The following is a 22,046-nucleotide window of genomic DNA, read 5'->3' as shown; positions in this document are numbered from 1 at the left end:
GACAGCAGCTTCCTAATTGGTTTCCCTGTTTCCACTCCTGCTTTCCTATATTCCATCCTTGATAAGTAGGGTGGACTTTAAAAATGTAAATCAGATCATGTCTCCTTCCTGTTTAAAAATCTTCAACGGCTTCCAATCACACCAAGAATAAACTCCAAACATTTACCTGGCTTTCGAGGTCCTATTATCTGGGCCCTACCTCATCTGTTAACCATTTTCTTCCTCATCCACTAATTCTCAAGCCATACTGACCTTCCATTCCTTAAACATACAACCCTATATTTGCCTCAAGGCTTCTACACAGCTATTCTCCTTGCCTAGAAAGCTAAATTCGCTGAACCCTGTTTGGAAGACTTTCTGGTCAACAGATATCAACTTAAGTGCCACCACACTTCAAGGGACCTCCATTGGCTACTTAATGTAACTTGCTATCACAATATCTTATTTTAGTTATCGGCATGATAACTACCAATATCTGGGTATTTTTCGTTTACTAGTTTACTGCCTGTCCCCTGCCAGAATGTCAGTTTCACTAGCACAAGGCCCATATCCATGCTCCATCTTTATAGAATGGCTAAAATACAGATGCTGTCAAGTTCTTCTCAATGAGTATCTTTGAGTGTCACCAATTTGGTGGTGCCATCAGTAACTATGCTACACAGAACACAATGTGGCATTTTTTTCCTATGTAACCTTTAGATGCACTACGAAGTTACATTAGTTGTAACTTCCACAGTGCATCCTTGGAGTCTTCAAATTCAAAGGAGACATTTTATGACTTCAATAAAAGTTAAAAGGCAAGCTATGTAGGTTTAGGCAAATCATCTCAACTTTCTCAGCCTATGTTTCTGCATTTGAGAAACGAAAGGTGAAGACTAGATCTACTGTTCTTACTTTGAGAATCCATGCATCTCAGAAATATCCTCTGCTCAAGAGATTCTTTAAAGGGTGCATATGGTCCCCTTCCTCTAGCCCTTCCCCCATTGCACGTTTAAGTACTATAAACATGCTAATCTTGTATTAAAGAGCCACTCTCTTACTGTCTTTCTTCCACCTGGATCTAACAGCTTTTAAGGGGGTCAAAAATGCTTCAAGGAAATCAAATAGATTTGTGTTCACTTCTGTGGACCCCAGGGTTCCTTCTAGCTCTGAACTTTTGACCAAGAGTATCAACTAACATATAAAAATAGCAAGATGCACACAACATCAATGTTTCAGTACAGTTTCTGTAATTCTCCTGCAGATACCATTCTAGGAATTGACTTTGGTTGAGGAAGACTAAGAAGATCTAGAATCTAGTTGTCACTGCAAATCAGGAGTTTGCTAAGAACTATCAAAACAGCCTTTAAATAAAATAGAAAAAGATGGCGTCCATTGAAGATCAATATATTGGGATTCCAATCATCACAACAACTACAATTACTCTTAAGGGCTCAAAATAAAAATTATATTTAGAGCTGGCTTATCCTGTTGATAGGTCTTTTTTATGATAATGTATTATTAACGCAACTAATGAACTTAAATAATTAATGAAAATTGTGTGGTTATTACAGGAATCCTATACTGCTCAAGGTGCAAGGCAAAGGTACATTCTACTTTAAAGAGGTGAAATACAAAATCAAAGAAAATAAATATGAACTTAAAGTTCTACTCTAAAATTTTAAAATGAGTAGGATCATAATTTATTTTCTCAAGTAGAAAAGGTCTAATGCCTCTACACGAGTAAGAGGACTTGGAAGTTACAAAAAAGGTTATTAGCACATTAATATGTTACTTTAAACATTACTAGTAAAAGCTAAAAAACCAATGTTTGCAAATATTTTCATAACTAAATTAAAACAGATTGAAAATTTGAGCTCAACTAATCTTACTTTTATCCAACAGCATTATGATACAATTTGTTAACTATGGGAAAGGGCTAAGAATCATAGCAACTAATCTGGAATATTCACAAAACTCTTAGAATTATGTCACACTTGTAAATACCATCTGTTATTTTTATACTTTAAAAAAAAAAGCTCCCAAATACTGACTCACTGATTCTAAGGCATAATGCATAACAGTAGTACATATATATAGTGGTAGAGTAGAAGTTGAAATTGTTTTGATGTTGACATTAACAAACGTTTTTTGAACATCTTAGGATACAAAGATCCAAAGATGGTTAAGATGTTTTGCCTGCCCTTGAAGACTTCAGTCTGCCTTTTATCGACCACAGACATTCTATGCCTTGATTTTGCTTAAGTCAGGTTAAACAGAGTGCCTCAAACTCCATTTCTACTGTTAGCAGTTGTTCCCTCTGTCCCAGTCTCCAACATCTGTGGGTTAGAACTGAAGTTCAGGTCAATCCCACCAGATACCTTTAGGAGAGGATTGATAAAAATCGTGAGTCCTCTTTAAATTAGTTGAGGTTTTATTCAGTTGTCCTGCTGTTTTCTTTCTACTTGGGCTACTTTACCTACCCCAGTGTGTAAAATTATGACAATTCATAATAATTTAAGATCTGCTAGAAAAACTTTGAAACCAAAAAAAAAAAAAAGCTATCAACTACTCATACCTTTTTATTTAAATCTTATCTTATTTAAAAAAGAAATAGCTTTCAAAGAGTGTGTGACTAGAAATGAAGAAGCCAGTATTATCCTTAATCAGAGGGATTAATTTTTAAAACAAAAGGATAGGCTGGGTGCAGTGGCTCATGCCTGTAATCCCAGCACTTTGGGAGGCCAAGGCAGGCGGATCATGAGGTCAGGAGTTCAAGACCAGCCAGGCCAACATGGTGAAACCCCGTCTCCACTAAAAATACAAAAATTAGCCAGGCGTGGTGGTGGGCACCTGTAATCCCTGCTACTTGAGAGGCTGAGGCAGGAGAATCGCTTGAACTAGGGAGGCGGAGGTTGCAGTGAGCCAAGATTGCACCATTGCACTCCAGCCTGGGCAACAGAGCAAGACTTCATCTCAAAAGAAAAGAAAAAAAAGGATAAAGCAACAGTACGCAGTGAGAGCTTCATTTAAACGCCCTGGGACCTAAGCTCATTTTGACAAAGCCAACCTGTTTAGGGAGAGGATGGGGGAGGCTCAGACAGGCCCCTCAGTACAGGTAGACAGAATCTGAAGCAGAGGGCTACCATCAGCTATGAGTCTGCTCCTGATGGTCCTGAGCCCAAGATCAGTAAAGCAGTGCCGTGTCATTAGAGTTTATATGCTCAGGTCAACCTAGTAACCTATGTGGGACATTGTCCTAAAATAGCAGCAACAGGGATCCCCTCCCACTGAAGGAAAATGGAGAAATGAAGTGCCTAGCCAACAAAATTCAAGTCTTCAATTGTTCCCCTATATTCAAAACTATTTTACCTAAAAATACTTCAGTAAGTACACATATCTCATTTTTAAGTGTTACTATATTATTTTGAGCTTAAGTTAAAAATAATGCTTTTAAAAACCTTTATATTTAGTCGCAAGCACGACAATAAACAAGCAATTGCCAGTCAAGCAAAACTAACATTTTTAAAAGTTTAAAAAAAAAAAAATCACTTACCCCTTCAGCAAGCTCTAAAAGTGGAACAGGTTTACATTTGCAACTTGAGACAACTATTTTGTCGCCACTGGAAGATGCTGTTACTAAAAAGTTATCTAAATGAAGAGTTATGGAGCATCAAACAATCCATGAACATCTATAGCACTAGACTATTATAAGAATTGCAATTATAAAAGCAAACACACTAAGAAGACAAGCTATGAGTATAGCTTACAGAATAGCTTTCAAAAATGGCTCACATTACTATTAGTAATTACTAAGACTAATTCTCTTTGCTACTACTGCAGGGAAGAACTAGCCTTCTTTCTGGCTCTGCTATCACTCAAAAGCTATTTAACCCACGTGAAATACTACTCTGTTTTCAAAGAGTAGGCCAGAAGGGCTAATTTTATCCTTCAAGAATGAGAGCATGATAAAAGCAGCATCAGCAAATATCAATCAACCTTTTCATCTACAGAAACTGTTCAAGATATTTATTAACCTAGTGCTTGGTAACAATCTAAACTAGGAAGCAAACATCCACACTAGTCTCCTATTTTTCTATTTAAAAAAAAAAAAGGCCTGATATTTTCCCAGAACATGAATTTTTGTGATAGAATGTTTCAATCTTAAATTAAGAATGAATATTATAGTAACTTGCAAATATTTTATAAATATGTATGGTCAAATAGGAATTGTGTTATGAGTTTTAATTTTTAAATAAAATGTAATTTTATTTACCTTCTTTTACATGAATTGTAAGTGGAACAATCAGTAAACACAAAACAATAAGTATTTTAAAACTAAAACGATTAAATACAATAATATAACTAAGAATAAGAGTCTGACTTTGAGAGCCATAACAAATTAAAATATCAGAAGTTTAAATCTGTGCTTTTTAGCAATTAAAATCTGTGAGTAAAAGCAATGGAGAAAGGTTAATTAGACACTCAGAATCCCTAACTGCATTAACTTTTGAATGTTCTGCATAACTTTCAGGTATTTTGTAAACAGAGCATAGACTGTAATTTTATTATGATACATGATGCAAATCAAATCATTTCTACCTAGATATTACCATAGCGAGAAAAACCATTTCCCTTTCCTTGACTTCTTCCTGTTTACCACTACTTTTCTCCTTAGAATATAGAAAAAAAAGGACTGAAACATAATGTGGGTGGGTAATCTAGTTACTTTTTTATTTCTCTTGTAGTTTTAGAAATCATGAGAAAGTGAGGAACATAAGTTAAAGGACAAGAAACAAAAAACTAATCTCTCTGGTGTCTCACATTAACCCCATTCTTGGAATCTATACTATGTGGACCCCAAGTTGCTAAGGCTGGGAACTCTTCTTCAGTAATTAACCTCCATGGAAGTGATCAAAGCCTTATTAAGAATAAGACTATATGAAGGCTTCCAGTGCACATCTGCTCATGCAAGAAAACTGTAAAACCAATTTCCAAAAGTCATACAACACTATCTCATAGCTACATCAGTTTTGTTGTTAGACTATTAAGTAGCACATCAGTAAATGCCAACTCCTAGTAAAACGTAAAACAAAAGTCAACCAAAAAATAATCTTACTACAAATTGCTACTTTTCTCTTATATAGTAAGAGGGAAAATTGAGCTCTAAACATAATGAAAATCTAAAAATAGAGAACAGCAACTTCATATACTTGTCGCTCTCTTTAAAATATTTTCCCTACTACACATCTGGAAAGTCCTTCAAAAATGTAGTCACTTCACCATGAGTTTGATTAAGAGTATCAAAGTAATTTGTCTTACTGCAAAATCAAGGAATGATAAGGAGGTAAATTTAATTCAGTAAGAAAATTTGTCCTTGTTGTTATTACATGCAAGAATAGTAAGGCTCATATAAAACTTTTAATATTTTTGTTCCTGAACCAGTCACATTTTAAAGCTTTGATTTTTTTCATCAGAAAGTAGAATACTTTGGTGTTGATAAAAATCAAATGTTAAATCTTAATATGTTAAGAAATAGTGTGTGAGTTTCACAAAAGAAAATTTCTAACATACCAATCACATAAAACATTTTCATATAAAAGGTGATAGGAGTACTGTGGTTACAGCAGTGGTTCTCTACTGGGAGTGATTCAGGCAATTCTGGAAACATTTTTGGTTGTCACAACTAGAGGCTATTGGTACCTAAGGGGTGAAGACCAATAAACCTTCTCCACATGGTACAACATACAGGAAAGGTCCACAACAAATTTTCTGCCCCAAAAAGTCAATAGCACAGGGTTCAGAAACCCTAGTTTACAGTCTTCACTCCCTCATTTTATTTTATCCACATTGAGGAACTCACCAAGACAGGGAAGGTGTCAATCAGAAACACAAAAAGCTTAGAAAAATTCAATCTAGGTAACTTCACTATGTCTGTTTAGGAAATAATGTAATTTTCATCACACACACAGAGAGGAAGGAAGATATGGAGAGTACATTAGTAAGATGGAGATATTGGGCAATTTTTTATCTCCTCCCCAACTTGCTTCTGCCTTCAAGTTCTGTCTTTAATTTTCAGTTCAGATCCACAAATACCCAAATGTAGACGCAAAAACTCATTCCAAAACCTTTTGGAATTATTTCCACAACTACCAACCTTATTCCATTTGGTTCAATAAGAAACTTTTGATAACTAATTCTATGGTGTAGACATAATATACTTTTTTTAATAGCAGTGTTTTCAAATGAAGTGGGTTGTAACTAAATTTTTTTTAAATGAACGCAACAGATAAAATCAGAGTGCACTCATATGATATATTGTTTTGTAAATTACTATTTTACGTTATCTATCCTTGGTAGCAATGCAAAATACATTACTCAGTATGAGGCACATGCAAAAGTTTCATTGACAGTGGTTGTTTAACCTAATAAGTGGTTTATGTGGTTTTTTTTTTAAAGGATACTATTGCTGCTCCAACATATTGAGCTGATTCCATGTGGTGATGTGTGTGGGTTGAATTTATCCACCAATGTCATAGATGAAGCATCCCATATTTTAATATCATCTCCTGATGAAGCAAATCTGAGGTTTTCCTGCATGACTGCGCCTACAAATAGTTTAAAACAATATATTTTAAAAACATTTAAGACTAGACATACTCAAAAAAAGGTCAAAATCTAATCTAAAACAAGTGGCTCTAACTCATTCATTTTTGTTCCAAACAGTGCACTCACCAAAGTAGTTGAAGTGATTTTCCTAAAACAAGCCAGGTCGCATTCTCTTAGCTGAGCCTTCCAATGGCTCCTCACAGTAATGATAATGAAATCCAGCCTCCTTAGCCTGCCTTACATGTCCTGGCCCCCATGTAACTCTCCTCTTTCACTGGCCTTCTCTCTGCCTCATGCAAAGGCAAGGTCATTCTCACCTCAGTGTCTTTTGATTTGCTGCTCCCTGTGCCTAAGATGTTCTCCCCAGATTCCCACGGTCATCTCCTTCTCATCATTCAGGTCTTAGCTCAAATGTTTCCAGGCCTTTCCTGACCACCCTGGCTAAAGCAGTCCTTTCCTTACGTGGTAAGGGACTTACCAGTTTACCCTATATCCCAATACCTGATTTCATTTTTTTTCATAGAACTTCCTAATATCTGAATTTTTTTTTTTTTTTGAGACGGAGTTTCACTCTTGTTGTCTAGGGTGGAGTGCAATGGTGCGATCTCGGCTCACTGCAACCTCCACCTTCCAGGTTCAAGTGATTCTCCTGCCTCAGCCTCCCGAGTAGCTTGTATTACCAGCATGCACCACCACACCAGGCTAATTTTGTATTTTTAGTAGAGACGGGGTTTCTCCATGTTGGTCAGGCTGGTCTTGGACTGACCTCGGGTGATCTGCCCGCCTCAGCCTTCCAAAGTGCTGGGACCACAGGCGTGAGCCACCGCACCCAGCCACTATCTAAAATTTTTATTTGTTCTCATAATAATGTCTGTCTCCCCACACCAGAGTCTTGAAACATTCCTGGCACACAGCAGTTTCTCAACAAATAACTACTAATAAGTAACTTCCTAAATTTTAAAAAAAATGTATGATAAACTAGCATTTCTGCAGGTCAGAATCCAGTCACACCAGTTTTTCCAAAACTCTAAGATTAGCAATATGGTCAAATGAGATGCCACTAAGTCCCTATACCAATGCTTGGACTACAATGCCTTCAATCATTTATTCAGAGTATACAGCTGAAACACGTAATTCTAACAAGGTGATTTCACAAACCAAGGAAGTCTAGAAAACAGAAGGCAAAGAAGCTGCTCTAGGCAGGCACTTTAAATAGCAACAGGTAGTAACGAACGATAGGTGAGAAAAAAGATGCTCAAAAGTACATGGGAGAAAAGGAAAGGGAGAGGGCACAGAATTATACCTCCCACACCTTCTTAGTATGGAAAGTGCAAGACTACTGCACAGCATTAGTGATGTCACAGGCAGGTCCCCGAGTCACCAATACAACAGCACACCTACGTCTAGTATAAGCCATTTCAGAGGACAAGTTAAAGACAGAATTATAGAAACGTTTCATTCTCGAGACAAAAAGTTAACGTAATTCACTCATGTGCTTCCTTATGCTCCATTCATCCGATACAGTGCTACTAAAAGCCATTAAAGTCACCTGTCGAGATGTAACACAATGTTTGTATTTGGAGCCTTAAACATGTGTAACACGAGCCCCCTTGGTTCCCAAGTCAAGGAACAACTAATGAATTGCTGGAAAAGCGATCTCTAAGCCCTGTAACCACAACTGTAAGCTGTGTCTACCTGCATCTTACACCAGGCCTGTTGAGCTGCGGGGTGTAGTGGGTAGATCACTGAGGCCTGGGCTCAGAAAAACTGGGTTCAAACGACCTGCTCCAACTTAGGAAACACAACTCGCCTCGCCGGGTGATTTAATGTTTGTTTTCTGCTCTTAAAGAGGGGCGGGGAAGAGGACCATCTGCCCACCTACCTCGGTCTTCTGAGAACTGAGCACATTTAAGAGACAGACTTTACATCAGTCCCTCAAAGAGGGTCCCGTCGAAAGCTAGCAGTCAGGACACAAGGCGGTAACGTCGGCCTGGGTTTAGGGACAGCGGCTACAGGAACCAATTCAACTACACCACTCAGCTGAAATGAAAGTTCTCCAACTTTCGATCACCAAAAATACACTTCACTTGCAGGACAACAGCTCAACTGAGGCTACCCTGTAAAATGCATCCGAGTACCTGCCAAAAGAAAAGTACTTGAGGTTGACAAAAAAAGGAGACAGACTTGTGGAGACGAGGCAAACTTTTCGGAGGCAGCACACCCTACAAGGCTCCGGGAGGTGCGCGACCCCGGCCCGCGCCTCCCCGGACACTTCCCAACCCAGCGCGCCGCCGCACCCCCGCCCAGCAACCGCTCCGCGCGCGCGAAGCCCAAGGACCTCCGCCCCGCCCTCTGAGGGGGACCGAGCGAGTCTTAGGATAGGGAGGGTGCATGGACGCGGCGGGCGGGGGCCCGCTGACCTCAGGGCCTCCGGAACCTCACCTCCCCGCCGCAACACAACAGGGGGCCGCGGCCCGCTCCGCGCTGGGCTTCCGGCTCCCGCCTGGACTGTTAAACTTCGGCGGCCGGAAGTCCCGCCCGAGTGACGTCATGGGGCGAGGCGCTGCGTGCGGCTGTGGCTCCTGGCCGGACAGAACCGGGGATACAGAGGGTCTGGCCAGGGCGGCGCTGGGCATCCGCGAGGGAAGTTATCCCAGTGCCAGGGCGGGAACTGCGGGCCGGGGCGACTCTCTGCACGCCCCAGCGACGGAGCTCCGGCCACTGTCAAGTGCTCCTTTGTCATTCACTTGCTGTTTACTGTGTGCCAGGCACTGTGCTAGACTCTTGGGTGTACAGTGATGGTTTAGACTGGGGATGGAGGAGTACAGTGAATTTTCATGGTCCTTGGCCTTGTGGAGCTTACAATCCACTATAGGAAGCTGACGTTATTAGATATTTAAATGGAAAGTGAAACTATGATAATGAAAGGTATAAGATGCACGAAGACCAATAATAAGGGAAACTATTGTGGATGTGGATTTAGGAAAGGATTCCTACATGCAATTTACAAGCCAGGAAACTCGCTCAGGCTGAGAAATAACCCAAAGAGTAGGCGTCTGCACTATCCTACTTCAAAACCCGTGATCTTTCTTTCGCATCATGCTGCGAGGTCAGGAACATCAAACATCATCTGGTTGGGAATTCTTTTGAAGGGGATGCTTCAAGGTGGAAAAGGAAGTTGCTGAGCCGAGTTTTCAAGTGCCCCTTCCAAAGGTCCTTTTATAGCTCTACTGACAATTTTTGCTGAGAATATTTATCATAAATACAGAGCATTTCTTCTGCAAACAGTGTTATTCTTTCATCACAACTACATGGGGTGTGTTTCTGAATTAGGTACATAAGCCCCAGTTATCTGCATTCATATTGCAAACAATTGGAAAATTCTAATAAGTGCATTTTTTTCAGAGCAGAAATTGAAATCATAGCCAAGTTATTGAGGTTCATGGGGGAGTGGCAAAAGGAGAAAGATAGCAAGCAGCAACTACCTTAATTGTACAGTCTGCAGTTCTTGAGGCCATGAAATCCAATTTGGGCAGGGAGGAGGCCCAGAAAGTTGGAAACTAAGAAAGTAGAGTAAGGGAGTGGGGGCAGGGAGAATGGGAGCAAATAGAGAAAAGAAAGCTTCAAACAAAAAGGGCAATTAATTAAATCTCTGAAAATTGCAGCCAGCAGGAAAATTGAGAGTACGCTGTATGAAAATATATATAATAATACACGTAATATATACATATTATATGATATAATACTAGTTATACATATAAAAATGGATATTTATTGAACACTTTACTAAGCACTGTATTTGTGTATATAGATGTAATGTGTATGTATGCAATATATATATAATTTCATCTTTCTAAAAACACATGAAGTATGTGCTATGATTTGTCCCCACTTTACATATGAGGAAATAGAGGTTAAGTAACTTGCCCAAGGTCACAAGTTTAATAAATGGTAGATTCAGAAGTTAAACCTGGGACCATGAGACTGCAAAGACTGTCCCAAACCTTTATGCTATACAGTCAAGAGCCATAACACAGCGTAAAGGGCCAAATGGAAACCTCCATTCCTCTGTCCTCACTGATGCTGCGGCCTCATCAAATCTTACTGGCCCTGGAACAGTCCTGTCATTTTTGCCCGTGCCTCTGTGCCTATGTACACACTGTTTCCTCAGTTCTGTATAATAGTTTCATGAACAATAGATGCCAAATGTTAGAAGCCTTGCTAATATATGAATTATATAAACATATACAGATTTCCAAAAGTAGCCATCACAACAAAGAATATTTCTAGAGACAAAGAGAAATATTTGATAATGATAAAATGGCAAATAACCACAAGCCATTATCAATTTTAAGTGTATATGTGAGCATAAGAGAATTTTGAAATATATGAAGAATAAGTATCAAAGCTAAAGGAGGAAAAAGGCATACCCACAGTCATTGTTGGAGACTGACAGAATTTTCTCAGTAATTCATAGAACATCCAGATAAGAAAAACAAACCAGAAAAGATGTGGAAGATCTGTACACTATCAACTATTTTAACTCACATTTATAGAACACTGTAGCCAGCTACTGCAGGATAAACATTCTTTTCAAATACACATGAAGATGGAGTATATATTGGGCTATAAAACAAGTCAATTGATTTTTAACGGAATAAATCTTACAGACCATGCTCTCTGATAACAACAGTATTAAATATAAATAAAAAACAATAACACATCTAGAAAAGCCCCAAACATGAAATAAAACAACCTTACTTCTAATAACCCATAGGTGAAGGAAAAAATCAAATCACAAATATTAATAATAACAGAAAATATTTTAACTGAGTGATAAGTAAAGTACAATAAAAATTCATGGAAACAGCTAAATCAGTGCTTCTATTATGAAATCAGTGTTTATATTATGAAAAAAGAAAAGTCTAAAATCAATGATCTGTGCTCTCTCTTAAGAAACTTAGAAAGAGAACAAATTAAACACAAAGTAAAGATTAGAGTACAGAACAATGAAATTGAAAAAAGATGAACAATAGAGAAAAATCAATGAAACCAAAAGCTGATTTTTGAAATGATTAATAAAATTGAGAAATCTCTAGCTAGATTTATCAATAAGAAAGAGAAAACACAAATTACCAATATCAAGATTGAAAGAGCAGCCATCAATACAAATCCAAAGGATATTTACAAAAATAAGAGAATAGGATATAAAACTCCATGTCAATAAATTTGGTCACAACTAAAACAAATGAATACCTTGTAAGACAAATATTAAAACTGACACAAGAAGCAATAGATAATATGATAGCCCTATATGTACCATAAAAATTGAATTCAAAATTAAGAAGGCCATCTCACAAAGGAACCCCAGGATCAGATGGCTTTACTGTTGAATTCTATCAAACACATGAAGAAATAATACAACATTTTAGGAAAACAGAAAAGAAGAGAATATTTGCTAAACCCATTTTTTAGAGGCAGTATTACTCTGATACTAAACCAGAAAAAAACATTATAAGAAATATCTATAACTCATATCCCTTATGCATGGAGACAAAATTATATAGATACACATATATATGCAAAGTAAATCCAGTAATTTATAAAAAGGATTATGGTCAAGTGAGATTTATTCGAGAAATCCAAGATTGGTTTAACACTGAAAAATCAATTAACATAATTCACCATATTAACAAAATGAGGGAGAAAGCCCATATAATTATATCAATAGATGAAGCAAAAACATTTTTTTTAAAATTAACATCTATCCATGATTTAAAATGCTCAACAAACTGAAAAAAACAAAGGAAGGAAACATCCTCAACTGGTTCAAGGGCGTCTACAAAAAGCCTACAGAGAGCACCTTAGTTAATGATGAAATGTCTTCTCCTAAGATTAACACAAGAATACCTAGTCTTACTAGTACTCCTATTCAACATTCTTCTGGAGGCCCTAGGCAGTGAAATAAGACAAGAAGATGAAAAGAAAGAGAAGAGGAAATAGGAAGAGGAGAAAGGAGGAGGAGAAGGGAGAGGAGAAGAAAACAACAAGTATACAGAATGGAAGGGAAGAAGTAAAACTCTCTTTATTGCAGACAGCATGATTGTGTACTGTAAAATCATAAGGAATCCAGGAAAAAAACTCCTAGAGCTACGTGAACTCAGCAAGTCCTATGCAAGGTCAATATACAAAAATAGAATTCTATAAACTATCAATAAACAACCAGAAAAATAAAAATTACAATTTCATTTCCAACAACATCCAAAAGTATGAAATATTTATACATAAATGTACTAAAATATGTTCAACAATTATGCATTGAAAACTACAAAACATTACTGAGAGAAGTTAAAGACCTAAATAATGAAGAGCTGTATCATGTTCGTGAGATAGAAGACTCAATATTATTAAGATATCAGGTTTAAATAATGCAATTTGTTGTTTGTATATTATGCACCAATAACTTTATTTTTAAAAAGATCTCAGGAGCAAAGAGTTCCTAATTATTAACAAATAAAGTGATGTTCTTCACTTGTAAGAGAAAAACAAAGTTAAGTCTTAAAAAGAAAGACACAACAAGACAAAAATTGTCAAATTTAATAACACTGGCTTGAAAGGCCTTAAATATTCTCAAAAAAAAAAAAAAGTTACTAAAGTTTCAAATATCAGAATGGCTTTTTCACAATAGGTTTCCTGCCAGAACACAGCTATCGTGAAAACCACTCCTAAAGGCTAAAATGGGAAAGGAAAATCCTCATATCAACATCGTCGTCATTGGACACATAGATTTGGGCAAGTCCACCATGGATCATCTGATCAACAAATAGGGTAAAATCAACAAAAGAACCATCGAAAAATCGGAGAAGGAAGCTGCTGAGATGGGAAAGGGCTCCTTCCCATCCCTGGGTCTTGGATAAACGGAAAGCTGAGACTGAAAGTGGTATCACCATTGATACCTCCCCATGGAAATTTGATGTTTCAGGACACAGAGATTTTATCATACACATGAATCCAGGCACATCTCAGGCTGACTTTCCTGTCCTGATTGTTGCTGCTGACATTGGTGAATTTGAAAGTGGCATCTTCAAGAATGGGCAGACCCATGATCATGGTGTTCTTGCTTATACACTGGGTATGAAGCAACCAATTGTTGGTGTTAACAAAATGAATTCCACTGAGCCACCCTATGGCCAGAAGAGGAAATTGCAAAAAACGACAGCACTTATATTAAGCAAATTGGCTGCAACCTGGAGACAGTAACATTTGTGCCAATTTCTGGTTGGAATAGTGACAACATGCCCGAGTTACATGCTAACATGCATTGGTTCAAGGGATGGAATTCACCCATAAAGATGGCAATGCCAGTGGAACCATGCTGCTTGACACTCTGGACTGCATCCTACCACCACTCATCCAACTAAGAAGTCCTTGTGTCTACCTCTCCAGGATGTCTACAAAACTGATGGTAGTGGTACTATGCTTGTGGGCCGAGTGGAGACTGGGGTTCTCAAACCAAATATGGTGGTCACCCTTGCTCCAGTCAATATTATAACTGAAGTAAAAGTCTGTTGAAATGCACCACGGGCCGGGCGTGGTGACTCACACCTGTAATCCCAGCACTTGGGAGGCCGAGGAGGGCAGATCACATAAGGCCAGGAGTTTGAGACCAGCCTGGCCAACATGGTGAAACCCTGACTCTACTAAAAATACAAAAATTAGCCGGACATGGTGAGGCATGCCTGTAATCCCAGCTACTTGGGAGGCTGAAGTGGGAGGATGGCTTGAGCCCGGGAAGCAGAGGTTGCAGTGAGCCGAGATCGCACCACTGCACTCCAGCCTGGGTGACAGAGTGAGACTCCATCTCAAAAAAAGAAAAAAAGAAATGTACCATAAAGCTTTGAGTGAAGCTCTTCCTGGGGACAATGTGGGCTTCAATGTCAAGAATGTGTCTGTCAAAGATGTTTGTTGTGGCAAAGTTGCTAGTAACAGTAAAAATGACCCACCAATGGAAGCATCTGGCTTCATTGCTCAGGTGATCATCCTGAACCGTGCAGGCCATATTGGTGCTGACCATGCATGCCCCTCTAATGAATTGTCACACATTTCACATTGCTTGCAAGTTTGCTGAGCTGAAGGAAAAGATTGATTGCTGTTATGGTAATAAGCCGGAAGATAGCCCTAATTCTTGAAGTCTGATGATGTTGCCATTGTTGTTATGGTTCCTGGCAAGCCCATGTGTGTTGAGAATTTCTTGGACAATCCTCCTCTGGGTCGTTTTGCTGTTTGTGATATGAGACAGACAGTTGCCGTGGATGTCATCAAAACAATGGACCAGGCCAGGCGCAATGGCTCATGCCTGTAACCTCAGCACTTTGGGAGGCCGAGGTGGGCAGATCACAAGGTCAGGTGATCCAGACAAAACTGGCTAACACGGTGAAACCCCATCTGTATTAAAAATACAAAAAAAATTAGCCAAGCCTGGTAGCGGGCACCTGTAGTCCCACCTACTCGGGAGGCTGAGGCAGGAGAATGGCGTGAACCCTGGAGGCGGAGCTTGCAGTGAGTGGAGATTGTGCCACTGCACTCCAGCCTGGGTGACAGAGCGAGGCACCGTCTAAAAAAACAAAACAAAACAAACAAACAAAAAACAGTGGAACAGAAGGCTGCTGGAGCTGGCAAGGTTACCAAGTCTGCCCAGAAACCTCAGAAAGCTAAATGAATATTATCTGTAAGACCTGCCACTCCAGTCTTAATCAGTGGTGGAAGAACAGTGTCAGAACTGTTTGTTTCAATTGGCCATTTAAGTTTAATAGTAAAAGACTGGTTAATGATAACAATGAATTGCAAAACCTTCAGAAGGAAAGGAGAATGTTTTGTGGACCATGTTTGGGTTTGTGTGTTTTTTTGTTTCTTCTATTTTGTGCATGTGGCAGTTTTAAGACATTAGTTTTTAAAATCAGTAATTTTTAATGGAAACAACTTGACTAAAAAGCTGTCACAGAATTTTAAGACCCATTAAAACAAAGTTTAATGAGAAAAAAAGAATAAGAATGATTTCCATTCTTAACAGTAACACTAGAATTTACAAGGCAGTAGAACAATACTTCCATATTTCTGAGCAAAAATGATTACTACTCTAAAATTATCTAGCTGTCTTATCATTCAAGTGTCAAGAAAGAATAAAAACATTTTCAGACATGTAAAGTCTCAATAACTTTTCCTCCCATGCACCTTATCAAGGAGCTACTTGAGGCCAGGAGTGGTGGCTCATACCTGTACTCCCCACCACTCAGGAGGCTGAGCTGGGAGAATTGCTGGAGCCAGGAATTTGAGACCAGCCTAGGCAACATGGTGAGACCATATCTCTAATGAAAAGAAGCAAAAAAGCTACTTGAGGAACTGATACACCGAAACAAAGGAGTAAACCAAAACAGGAAGACAGGACATCCAGTCTCAGAAAGGTAAAGAAAAATCCCAGGATCACAGATGAGCATTGGGCCCAAAGAGCAAACCAGGGCAAGCAGCAGATCGAAAGATTCCAGTAGTGCTATCATCAAGAAGAGTCACACACACACACCTCACATGTCTAATTGTATTGAGAAGAGGTTACAGAACTGGGAAACAGTAGATTTGGAGCTTAATTCATGACTAGACACAGAAAACTAGAAAACCAACCAACTAACCAAATGACAAAATCAATAAATAAATAATACCACCACCAGGGAAACAAAAAGTTGTGCAAGAAAGGAAAAGTGGTAATAACAACCATAATATACCACATAACCTGGTATGAATACTATTTATGTAGTCATTAAAATGTGAATATGCAATGTTAATTTAACCAAAATTATGACACAGCTATAATGGGTTGGTAGGGATAGGGGCAGTATATATATGTGTGTAGTTCAGGTGGAGTAAGGTGCAGAGAGAACTGATTCTTCATCTTCTATGATGGAAAGTCAATAGATAAAGCCTAAAATTGAAAAAAAATCACAAATTAAGTTATTAGTCAGAGAGATGGAAATAAATACCAAAAGATGTCAAAGAGAAATACGTAAAACTACAGGGCTTTAAAATATAAAGTTGTTTTTTTAAAAAGCAATCCCTTGTTCCTACTTATCACCAACCACTTACCACTCCCCTAGACGTCAGTTTTACCTTCGCTGTGTCCTGTTGTTTGTCATTATTGTTCTGTCAACACACATTTGTGGACCGGCTCCTGACACACTGTGCTGAGTATTGCAGTGACAAAGATGAACACCATCCCTAACTTGGAGAAGCTCAGATTATACCAAGGTAACAAATACTAGTGATACAAAGCTGCCAGTGCTATGATATTTATCAGAGGCTGGGGAGTGATGGTGGAGGAAGGAATTAGTTCTAGGGTTGGCTTCAAGAGGAAGCAAGATGATATACACTCAAGAAATCAAGGTTTTCAGGTACTGTTAGAGGTCCTATTATGTGAACATCTGCATCCCTTTCCCCTCCCCCTCTTTCCCACAGCATCTGCTACCCATTGCTTAGGGATCCTGCTGTCCCATATGGTTCTTCCTTCCATATTTTTCCCTTGAACATTCCCATGGCTCCCTCTGGCACTTCATTCAGGTTTGTGCTCAAATATCACCTCTTGAAAGATGCTTTTCCATGGACACCCTTATCTAAAATATCCCTCACATCCCATCACACTTTGTTTCCTTGGCCTACCCTAATGTATTTGTCTTCAAAGCACAAATCTACAGGACATTATGCATTGATTTACCTGTAAGGTTTGTTTAGTTTCTTCACTAGAATGAAGGTGCCACAGAACAGGAATTTTGTCCTGTTTGGTTGCCACTATCCCTGTGCTTGGAACAGTGCCTGGCATGTAGTAGGCACTCAACACCTATTAACTAAATGAGTAAATGGATGAGGAATGAATGTCTCCAATCCAAATCTCTCACCTGAATGCAGACCCATGTACTCAACTGCTACCATCTTCTCTCTGCCAAGCCATTTCCCCTTCCATAACCTCTCATAGCCTCCCAAGGGCTCAAGCCAGACATTTGTGAGTCAATTCTGACTTTTTCCCCTTCCTTCCTTCTCATTAAAATCTAAATAGGCAATCACTAACCCCAGTCCATTTTATTGTTGAGTATCTTTCAAATCTGTCTGCTGCTCAGCACCCCTACTGCTCTTACCTTGATTTAGGTTATCGTCGTGACCAGATAGTTGAAACAGCCACTTCGTAACCTTCTTTCCAGTCTCCAGTCTTTCATCCCTCCAGCTCTCCTCCAAACTCCTACCATAAGCATCTCCATAAAATGCAAATCCAATCTCATGACCGCTGTTCTTAAAACGTATGCACTCAGAATAAAGTCTGAACTCCTTTGCATGGCCCCCCTAGGCCCTTTGCCACTACCTGGTGCTGACTCCTCTAAATCTTCTCTGACCCCCTGGCCAATCACACTCACCACACACACTATGTGCCACCCTGCTTAGCCTTGGCCCTTGCTGCTCCCTCCACTTAGAACATCTCCTCCTGGCTCTTAACAGTTGGACCAGATAGCAAGGGCCCTGGGGAAATTTCCTTCCCTGACGGATGCTGCCAGGGCATCCTGTTCCCACCCCTGTACATGTGTCTACTCGTTGGCTTCCTGCACTGAACTCTAAGCTCCAGAAACGTAGTGTCTGCCTATGAACATTTAGTCTTTGTGTCCCCAGTTCCTAGCATGATGCCCAACACAAAGGAGATACTTAATGAATGTCTGATGAATGAGTGAATGGAGGCATGAATCTGTTTTTAGAATTTAGCAGTAAAGTAGAAAATGGATTGCCAGTGGGGAGTCTGAAAGCACACGGACTAGTTAAGAGATAATTGACATATTCTAGACAAGATGAAGAGGGCCTGGACTCAGGCAGAGGCAATGGGAATGGAAATGAGGAAGCAGAATCAAGAGACTTTTGTTTAAAAAAAAAAGATATTTTATGAGCAAATGCAATTGATTGAGCACTGTGTATCTTCTAAAGGATGGCTCCAGTGTTTTAAATTTAGACAAAGGGCCGGAAAGCCAGTCGTACCCCTGAGAAGCAATCAATCAACAAACTTCATCAAAGTGAGAAGAGGTGATTGAAGTAGACAAAGAGGTTAGGGAAGCACATAGAGTTTCTGATACAGAAATAAAAGAGAGTGTTTTAACTGCTGAAGAATCAAGAGACTGACAAAGAGAGTGAAGATTTTAGTGCCGAGGATGTAATAACTGGAAAAGTTTGCTTCAGCCCTTAATATAGTAATAAAATTTGCAGACAGCCTACAATATTACACTGACTGGGAAGTTATACATTATACAAGCTGCCTTCCATTTTGATGAGACATATATAAAAGTAAGCAGGCAAGTTTCTGGGATTTATTGGGGGGAAATAACTAACTTCCAGGGCATGCCATAGGATCAGTGTAGCCTCATCCCATTTACATTTGACATCTCTAGAGCCATAATGTGATAGGGATGCTTAAGGGATCTCTGAAATTCAGAAAGATTCTATTATGACATCTGTGCTCTTAGCCAAAGTGTGGGGAAGGGAAAGACACAGATATTTCTTAGGAACCTACTGCCGTGTAAAGCCTTGTGATTTTACATCCGTCTCCCACCTTCACATAGCTGACTTCAGGAAATTCTTTATAAGGATTGTTTTCTTCAAAGACAATGAAAACTTGTAAATACAGGTTTTTTTCTAAATAGGTAATGAATACATGTTGCAAAACATTTAATCAATACAAAAAACTAGAGTTAAAAATAAATCTTCTCCAGCCCCTAATGAACCACAATTTCCTCTCTCTAGGACAATAACTAAAAACGATTTCTTGTGCATCTTCCAGGAATATTCTATGCATAAGTACAATTTACATAATTCCTTCAAAATTCATTCAATTTACACTGAACACCAACATTAGCTCACTACACATCTATTCCATGCTTTATTTTATTTTTTTTACTTAGTGATATCTAGCAGAAATCTCCCCATCTTAGGGCAGTTTGGTCTGATTCTTTTTTCGGTCCACATAATATTCTATTGTCTGGATGTATCATGTTTTATTTAGCAAAGACTCTATTGGTGAATATTAAAGATGTTTTTCAGATATTCTTTATACATACATAATTTCTTATGCATGCAAGTAGAACTGTATATGCTAACAAGCTTCAAAAGGAAGATAATGTGAACAACATATGTAAGTTTCAAAGTTCTAGCAGCCACATTTTTAAAAGTAAAAGAAATAAGTAAAATTAATCTTAACAGTATATTATGTTTAACCCATTATATCCAAAATATGTCATTTCGACATGTAATCAATTAAAAAATGAAATATTTTACATTATTTTACTTACACTAAGGCTTTAAAATTCAGTGTGTATTTTACACTTAAATTACATATCATTTCAGATATGCCACATTTCAAGTGATCAGTAACCGTATGTGGTCACTGGCTACTATACTGGAGAGCATAGGTGTATACATTCCCAGATGGGAAATTGCTCAGAGGAGTAGTATATGGTTAAATCTTTATTTAAAAAATTGCTGCTGCCGAATTGCTTTTCAGAAAAAGTTGTACCAATTTACACTTCCCTTAATAATATGCTTACTTCCCCTATCATTTACCAGTTAGGTGAAAATAGTCTATTATTGAGTTTTACTTTGCATTTGTGAGGTTGAGCATTTTTTTTTTTTTTTGAGAAGGAGTGCAGTGACATTATCTTGGCTGACTGCAAGCTCCGCCTCCCAGGTTCACGCCATTCTCCTGCCTCAGCCTCAGCCTCCCAGGTAGCTGGGACTACAGGCGCCTGCCACCATGCCCAGCTAATTTTTTTGCACTTTTAGTATAGACGGGGTTTCACCATGTTAGCCAGGATGGTCTCAATCTCCTGACCTCGTGATCAGCCCGCCTCAGCCTCCAAAAGTGCTGGGATTACAGGCATGAGCCACTGCGCCTGGCCGGAGGTTGAGCATCTTTTTATATGTTTACAAGCTATTTGTATTTCATTTTTCTGGAATATTTTATGTCTTCTGTCCATTTTTTCAATAAATTGGTCTTTTTCTTCATTGATATATGGGAGAATGAAAATAATTTATGTGTCATAAATGCTACAAAAATTTTTTCAGTTTACCCTCTTATGGCTTTGGTTATGGCATTATTTTGTCATGCAAAAATGTTTACATTTTATGCAGTCAAAATAGCAACATTTTATGGCTTCCAGGTCTTGTCACGTTTATAGAGGGCTTCCTCTCTCTAAGATCATTAGAAAGTCTTTTCCATGACTTCCTTCTGATCCTCAGAATAAAGTTATGAAACTGATGTCATTATTTTTCACTTTGCAGATGAAAGAGTAGGTTCTTAGAGATATTAAATAAGCTGCCTAAAGAGACCAGCTAATAAACAGTAGAGCTAGGATTCAAATACAGTTTGTCAAATTCTAAAGATTGTGTGCTCTTTTGACTACACTATAATCAATGTAACCTGTGTTAGGTGTCTTATTATTGTCCACTTCTAAAAATTCCTTGTGTTATATTAAATATATCATTGCTATTAATAACTAAAACATGGCATTAATACTGACACCATATTCCCACAAAACCCTAAATAATCGAAATGAGCAATTTGGGCATTCCCATGGCAGGAAGGTGATGGGTTTATCTTGGGTAGAAGAAGCCAAAGATTTCGGACAGGATTGCAGCAATCAGGGAAGGCTAACACATGGGCTTGAGGACATTCACTCAGTGTCTTAAAAGAAAGGTAGAAATTGGACATGGAGAGAAAACAAAAAAATAAAAAACTATATTAGTCCTTTTTCACATTGCTGATAAAGACATACCTGAAACTGGGAACAAAAAGAGGTTTAATTGGACTTACAGTTTTGCATGGCTGGGGAGACCTCAGAATCATGGCAGGAGGAGAAAGGCACTTCTTACATGGCAGTGGCAAGAGACAATAAGAAAGAAGAAAAAGTGGAAACCCCTGATAAACCCATCAGATCTTGTGAGACTTATTCGGTATCATGAGAATAGCTCAAGGAAGACCTGCCCCTATGATTCAATTACCTCCCCCTGGGTCCCTCCCACAACATGTGGGAATTCTGGGAGATACAATTCAAGTTAAGATTCGGGTGGGGACACAGCCAAACCATATCATTCCACCCTGGCCCCTCCAGATCTCATGTCCTCACATTTCAAAACCAATCATGCCTTCCCAACAGTCCCCCAAAGTCTTAATTCAGCATTAACCCAAAAGTCCATGGCCCAAAGTTTCATCTGAGACAAGGCAAATACCTTCTGCCTATGAGCCTGTAAAATCAAAAGCAAGCTAGTTACTTCCTAGATACAATAGGGGTCCTGGTATTGGGTAAATACAGCCATTCCAAATAGGACAAATTGGCCAAAACAAAGGGGTTACAGGGCCCATGCAAATCCGAAATCCAGCAGGGCAGTCA

The 22,046-nt window shown here is 38.7% G+C and overlaps 1 protein-coding gene across 4 annotated transcripts in view; it reads right to left on the bottom strand.

The window, feature by feature from the left end:
* NEDD1 (NEDD1 gamma-tubulin ring complex targeting factor) overlaps positions 1 to 22,046 on the bottom strand; it is a 59,678-nt gene that overhangs the window by 36,258 nt on the left and 1,374 nt on the right. The window contains exons 1-4 of one of the 4 annotated variants that reach the window (XM_063614266.1): positions 9,009 to 9,093; positions 8,471 to 8,726; positions 6,444 to 6,587; positions 3,536 to 3,630 (exon numbers count right to left, since the gene is read on the bottom strand). In XM_063614266.1, coding sequence (XP_063470336.1) covers positions 3,536 to 3,630; positions 6,444 to 6,579 — 231 coding nt within the window. In that variant the 5' untranslated portion in view covers positions 6,580 to 6,587; positions 8,471 to 8,726; positions 9,009 to 9,093. Of the gene's footprint in view, positions 1 to 3,535; positions 3,631 to 6,443; positions 6,588 to 8,470; positions 8,848 to 9,008; positions 9,094 to 22,046 lie in introns of those variants that run through there. The other 3 variants (XM_055236708.2, XM_055236709.2, XM_055236707.2) reach the window with 3 other exon arrangements.

Source organism: Symphalangus syndactylus, chromosome 13, assembly GCF_028878055.3.
Source record: "Symphalangus syndactylus isolate Jambi chromosome 13, NHGRI_mSymSyn1-v2.1_pri, whole genome shotgun sequence".
NCBI lineage: Eukaryota > Metazoa > Chordata > Mammalia > Primates > Hylobatidae > Symphalangus > Symphalangus syndactylus.
This window is presented reverse-complemented; position numbering and strand designations above follow the sequence as displayed.